Consider the following 7568-nt stretch of genomic DNA (forward strand, 5'->3'; position numbering starts at 1 on the left):
TTAAAAGAATGTTGTAATATTGTCAACTTACTGATCAAAAGTTATGGTACACTAACTTGAAAGTGAGTAGTTCTAAAAAGTGATCAGCCTAAAATGTACCTTTTTGCTATAGGTGCATTAGCTACGAGATTTAAAAATATATATATATGATTTTTGTTGTTGTTAAATCATTAATGCAAATGATATAATGAAATAATATTTCACTTTCAGCAGCCTAACTGTTTCTATTTTGTTAAATAAGCTGAGAAACATGGTTGATGAGTTGTGCACTTGCAAGTTAATAATTGGAAATCATTGAATACATATTCATTTGACCTTCAATTCAACCCCTAGCTAGAGATTGGTTACTGATGTATTCAGCTATCAAAATTTTAAGAGTTTCGCAGAAACAAGTGTCTCGCCTACTTTTTCTGTGAGTCACACAGGCCAAACAAAAATAGGGAAAAATGATTAATTATCTTTTAACTAGTTCTGTAAGATGCTTCTATCCAAATTTGGTAAATGAAATCTAATAAATGTCTTAAAAAAAAAAGATGAAAAATACACGTTCATAATATTTTATTGTCTCATAATTTTTCGTATGGCAGTTGACTCATTAGTAATCCCTCGTTCTAGGACATGTCAGTCTCAGTTCAGAAGGAACATCGATGTTTATGACTTCATTGTGATCATATACGACTGCATATGTATATGTTACAGTAAATAGGTGAAATTAGGAATTACATGTAATTACTTAAATTTAGGAATTACATGTAATTCCCGATACAATTGGTAATTACAAGTAATTCCTAAAATGGCCCAGAAATTATCAGTAATTACTAATTTTAAAATGAATTTTTACACCTATTTACTAACGGTTAAAAGAATGTTGTAATATTGTCAACTTACTGATCAAAAGTTATGGTACACTAACTTGAAAGTGAGTAGTTCTAAAAAGTGATCAGCCTAAAATGTACCTTTTTGCTATAGGTGCATTAGCTACGAGATTTAAAAATATATATATATGATTTTTGTTGTTGTTAAATCATTAATGCAAATGATATAATGAAATAATATTTCACTTTCAGCAGCCTAACTGTTTCTATTTTGTTAAATAAGCTGAGAAACATGGTTGATGAGTTGTGCACTTGCAAGTTAATAATTGGAAATCATTGAATACATATTCATTTGACCTTCAATTCAACCCCTAGCTAGAGATTGGTTACTGATGTATTCAGCTATCAAAATTTTAAGAGTTTCGCAGAAACAAGTGTCTCGCCTACTTTTTCTGTGAGTCACACAGGCCAAACAAAAATAGGGAAAAATGATTAATTATCTTTTAACTAGTTCTGTAAGATGCTTCTATCCAAATTTGGTAAATGAAATCTAATAAATGTCTTAAAAAAATTAACTGCAGAACTGCAGAGTGTATGTTATGTTAACTGAAGAAGAAACTATAGTCCATTTATATGTAGTATATGAAAATAGGATATATTATTTTACACACTTTACCTCTGGATATTATCTTATGATTATAAACACGCTTCTGTCCAAACTTGGTAGAAAACCAGGATATTTTCAGAAGAGTTAATGTAATGTTAACTGGCATAAAAACTAAGTCCAATTAAAGTAAAATGCGGAAAAAACTTGATTTTATTTTTACAAAATGTACATTCGAAACTTATTTTTTTATCATAAACAAGCTTTTGTTCAAGTTTGGTAGAGATCCAGAATAATTTAAAAAAGTTATCAAAATTTTAAAAGTTTTAACCACATAATATTTGTGGACGCTGCTGGTGACGGAATAAAAGTTAGTACGCTATGTCTCGCCTTTGCGACAAAAGTCGCCAGCTCGACGAAAAGGAAAAGAATATCAACATTGAAAGTAAAAAAAAAGGATGAACTATTTTGTTGACTTATTCAATCCACAAAAAGATCATTCTTATACAGGTAGAAACGATGATAACATTTTGTTGCAGATATAAAAGCTTCAGTTTTGGAGGTCTTGAAAAACATATAAAAAAGAGAAACACAGAAACATGCAAATATGAAAATGTGACTCTTAATGCCATCAATTTGTGTATATTTATTTGTGAAGAATGCCAGCTTCATGGCAAAGTCTAACAAAAGAAGTCGCTGTTAAACCTATTTTGTAAAAGGAATTTATATCATGTCATTAGCCAAGTTGATATATAAAGTATGTCTGATGGAGATTTTAATTTAACAAAATTATGAGATTTTAAGAATTATCAAGATCATTTAACTAAATTTGGCAAAATCTATCTTATAATATGTCTATCTTAAAAGAAGAGCTGGCTAAGTTCTCAATAAACTTCTCAAACATGTATTTCTCAATTTTGGATTGATATCATTGTCTTGCATGCTGAAAATGACTTTTAAGGGAGTTTCAAAACTTATAAAACAACCGTTTTCCAGTTTCAATTCACAAACACTAAAGAGTATGCACTTTTAATGTGCCTAATAGCCCTTAATCCTTAAGTAAGCCCTAAAAATCCCTACCCCTTTACTTTCTTATTTGATATCTTGAATTACGTTTTCAATTTTTAAACAAAAGTATCAAGTTAGTAAATAGCTGTAAAAATTACAAAAAAAAAATCAGTGAATACCAGTAATCACTGAAACAACTAGTAAATACATGTAATTACTAAATTGAATAGTAATTACAGGTATTTACTGAAATGTTTATTAATTACGTGTAATTCCTAATTTCACCTATTTACTGTAACATATACACCGCTCAAAAGGACGCCCCTCTTCAGCTTGGATTTGACATAAAAAAAATCAACTTGACTACATGAAAATACGGTACATATTTGTTTCATTTTCAATCACACTACTTCTTATATGAAAGGTTATCCAAAGAAGAATTAATGGAAGTGAAAATTTTCATAGGAATTGGGTAGAATATGAGAATGGATTTGGTAATCTTCAGCACGAGTTCTGGCTTGGTGGGTATATCTTAATTGAGATATAAATCTTTTTTGAAATGTAATATCTTTCTATAATGAATCTATTGTCAGCAATGTATTTGTTCCTTGCTGTAATGATGATACGATGATCTATGAAATATATTTAGAATTTTTTAGAATATTTATATTTGTAAAACGTTATTTGCGCCTACTTATAACAATTTGAACATCATAAACCTATCTTATGGCTTGTCATGTGTTTCTAAAATAATCACATAATTTCCTTTCTGCATTTTCTATAAATGTGTATATAGTATTCTCCGTGCTTCTACATCTGAATCTCTTTTTTTTTTGGCAGTTCTAACTATTGCCTAAAACTTATTAAACAAGAATGTGTCCATAGTACACGGATGCCCTACTCGCACTATCATTTACCATGTTCAGTGGAACGTGAAATTGGGGTCAATCAAAACTTTAATTTGGTATTAAAATTAGTACGATCATATCATAGGGAACATGGACAGAAATATACATTTATTACTGTTATTTATTACAGACAATAGTTTATCGTGATAATTTATCCTTTTTTCCTGTCAAAAAAAATATTTATTGAAACAAGAATGTGTCCCCAGTACACGGATGGCCCATCCGAAATATCATTTTCTATGAGGTCAGTTGACCGTGAAAATGGGGGGGGGGGGAATCTCTAATTTAGAAAGATCATAGCATAGGGAACACGTGTACTAAGTTTCAAGTTGATTGGACTTCAACTTCATCAAAAACTAACTCGACCAAAACCTTTAACCAAAACTTTAACCTGAAGCGGGACGCACGGACGGACGCAGAGACCAGAAAACATAATGCCCATAAATGGGGCATAAAAACAGATAATACAAATTGTTCATAAACTATTGTAGTTAATTACTCTTCGTGAAACTGAGAAAGTGAAATTGAAAAGAAAATCTGTGTTAATCTGATAAAAATGAAGTTAAATAGATATAGGAATATGTGGTGTTAGTGCCAATCAGACAACTCTCCATCCAAATAACAATTTATAAACGTAAACCATTAAAAGTCAATGGTCTGTTTGATTTATTCAAAGATTAGGTAGGACATATACTTATTTAGTAGATATTTCATATAGGACAAAAACTTTTTTTGATATATTCAGAGGGAAGGACAGAAACTTTTTTTAAGGGAGAAATATGAATTGCACCGGTCCCAATTCAACCCCCAATAAATATTGACCGGTCCCTTAAATGACACTCTCAAATGATATGAAACAGTTTTTCATTGATGGTAATTTTTTTAACTAGGTAACAAATATCTAAATATTCTAACCAGCAGTGGATCATATAAACTACGGGTGGAACTTGTTGATACCAACGGCAACATGTATTATGCTGAGTACAGTACATTTGCAATCAGATCATCAAATTATATATTAACTATCAATGGATACAGTGGAAATGCAGGTTAGTTGGTTGTCTAAAGTCTTGGAAACGCTTGTCATGAAATTACCTACTTAAGGATGTATTCTTCTGACGTTTCAGTCTCGTTGAAATCTCGTTCTGGATCTTTTTCCAAAATATTTGACACAAGAGGAAAAAAATCAATGATTTTTTTTAAAACTATAATAAAAAATTGTGTATTTACAATGAATTGTTTTTGAGTAACCCTGTTTTAAAATTTTACGACCAATCAAAGTCAGTGTTTTTAGCCAAAATTTTGAGAAAATGGGTGAGGGGTACAAAAAATGAATTTTAACAAGAATCATTAACATCCAATAACATTTTTTTCTTTTCAAATTTCTTAGATATGTATTTTTTCAATCATTTATAACAAAAAAGTTGAAATAATATGCATTTTGTTCTTAAAACTGAGAAAAATCACAACTTTACAAAATTGACAGCATGGTAAATTTGACACAAAAAAGAATCAAAATATGATAAAACTTTCTTATATTAACACCTACCTATAGCTTTTTTTAAGATAAATTTATTCAGATTGGTCCACTTCATTAATATTGAAATTATGAAAAAAAGTTTAATTGTGGCACTGTGATTTTTTTCACGATAATAGCCCTAAAATAGGTAAATATTGATGAAAAATTGGAAAATCATCAAAATTGGGTATTTTCAAAGGGTCATAGCAAAAAAAGAAATGCACCACCATATGATTTTTTTCTTCACCAATTATTTTTTTATTGTCTTTTAAACCCAAAAATCAGGTTAAGAAACAAAGTTTAATTCTAGAAATTTTTGACTCCTCAGAGGTGTACATCCTTAATTAATAAGTCATAGATTCACATTACATGTGTATGCAGAATATAGATAGCTATAGATAATGATAAATCTGTTCAAAGACTTATATTTCTATCCCTGGTATTATGAAGGTTTGGGTTGATTAACGTATTCTGCGTTATACTTTATCTACACTCGTTTGTTTGATTTGATTGTCCACTATTTTCATACACAGACCAAAATTAAACAATGATACAGATACAATGCATGCATGACCGAGATTTCATTGATATTAGAAGATCGGGTATGAGTGCAAATGAAATAACTCTCCATCCAAGTCACAATTAATAAGTAAACCATTATAGCTCAAAGTTCGGCCTCCAGTACGGAGCCTTGGCTCAAACCGAACAGCTAGCTAAGTTGGGCACAAAACATGACTAATGTCTTTTGAGTACTATATGCTACCATCTGTCTGTCTTTCTGGTTGGTTTTTTTTTTCTCTGTTTGTTGCTGTCACATAAAGGTATTCAAACATCGACTGTATTCCTATTCCAAACATACACCTTATATCATTAAATACGATTTTTAAACCTTCAATAATATAATGACTATTATATTTTGAAAGAAACGAGCAATATGTAAAGAATGTCGACTAATTTACAAGTAAATAATCACGATCACAAGAATATGCCTTACAATAATTCGAGTATGCATTTGAGGTCAATACCTTTTTAAAAAGGAATTTAAGTTCTGCTTTACCTGGAAAAAACGTGAAACAGTTTATATAACACGTTCACCTACAAAACCATTTAAAGGACATATTTATATAATATAAGGATTGAAATTAGAGCAGCAAAATTCTTATATAAAAATGAACATGAGAGATTTATTGAATTGTAGGAAACATGATGCAGAGCAACAACGAGTATCTTTTTAGCACCTATGATCGTGAAAGGTATTATTTTCATGGTATTGGTTCTTGCGCTTCATCATCAGGAGCCTGGTGGCATAATCCTAATTGTGGGAATGTATATTTGAACAGAGACTATAGCAACCAACTGTATTGGTCGCCTAACAACTACATCAAATCAGCCATGATGATACAAAGTACGACATGAAATCCACGATTCAACAAAAAAACACATCACTTGCACTACAAACCAGTTAAAGTACCAAATGGCTTATATATCTGTACGCGACTGTACTGATTTTTATTAAAACATTCTGAATAAGTCTAAATTTTATGTCATACTACTCGACCCCAATCTCAACTATACGCGACTGTACTGATGTATACTTAAACCTCATCTTTGTCATTGTAAAAGCTCTGAACTATTTCTCGACCAGTCTGAAACAGTCTTAAGCCATTCTTAACCTGTACTCGACTTGTCTGACCTATATTTTTTCAGTCTGAAATATTCTTACCCAAATGTCTTAACAATACTCGACCAGTGTTTACCACATTTTACCAAATAAACTTTTCATTTTGTCAATTTTAACTGCTTACATAACTATATTTTTGTTTAAACATTATAACAGCCACAATAAAGTGAATATGTATTTACAGATGTTAGTTTAAACAATTTGTATTCAAATTAATCAACATTAAACGATATTATACAAATGAAATAAATATTAAGAAACAAGTAATTTGCTTTTACAAATTTGTCTCTTTTTACACAAATAATACACTTATTGAACAATACATTAATAAAAATACTGGCATGCTCTGCAATAAATTAGTTATAAAGTAAAATCACAAAAATGCTGAACTCCCATGAAAATTCAAAACGAAAAGTCCCTAATCTAATGGCAAAATCAAAAGATAAAACACATCAAACAAATAGATAACAACTATCATATTCCTTGACTTGGTACAGCCATTTTTTTATGTAGAAAATGGTAGATTGAACCTGGTTTATAGATAAAAACCTTTTACAGCAGTCTTTACCGTGACACAATTATTTGGCCTTGTTAACTGTTTTGGATTCGAGCGTCACTGGTGAGTCTTTTGTAGACGAAACGCGCGCGTCTGTCGTAAATACAAAATTAAACCCTTGTATCTATGATGAGTTTATTCTCAATCAGAACAAAACAAACAAATATTTAACAAAGAAGCACAAACAAAGCATTTATCCATGTGACTGAGTGGCTTGATTAACAGCAACTTTAATTTGGTGTAGAATCTCGTGTTTGGCGTCTAAATGTAAACGTCCCACAGGTAATGATAGAAAAATAATTTTGTCGTTCAAAGTATGCAAATATTATAATAGAACAATAACATAATGGCAGAGCCATTTTATAGGTATCACGGAAACACAAAAAGTCACACAAACAAAGCACACTAGCAAAAAGGAAAGATAATATGAATAAAAATTGACGGGATGCATAAGAACCGAGCCACGTTTAATTGATA

At 30.4% G+C, this 7568-nt stretch overlaps 1 protein-coding gene across 1 annotated transcript in view; it reads left to right on the top strand.

Annotated features, from left to right (window-relative positions):
* LOC143070612 (fibrinogen-like protein 1) overlaps positions 1-6308 on the top strand; it is a 355424-nt gene extending 349116 nt beyond the window's left edge. Inside the window, exons 4-6 of the mRNA XM_076244844.1 lie at positions 2852-2948; positions 4226-4384; positions 6053-6308. Coding sequence (XP_076100959.1) covers positions 2852-2948; positions 4226-4384; positions 6053-6270 — 474 coding nt within the window. The 3' untranslated portion in view covers positions 6271-6308. The remainder of the gene's footprint in view (positions 1-2851; positions 2949-4225; positions 4385-6052) is intronic.
* The last annotated feature ends 1260 nt before the right edge of the window (positions 6309-7568 follow it).

The sequence above is a fragment of the Mytilus galloprovincialis genome, chromosome 4, assembly GCF_965363235.1.
Source record: "Mytilus galloprovincialis chromosome 4, xbMytGall1.hap1.1, whole genome shotgun sequence".
In the NCBI taxonomy this organism is placed as follows: Eukaryota; Metazoa; Mollusca; class Bivalvia; order Mytilida; family Mytilidae; genus Mytilus; species Mytilus galloprovincialis.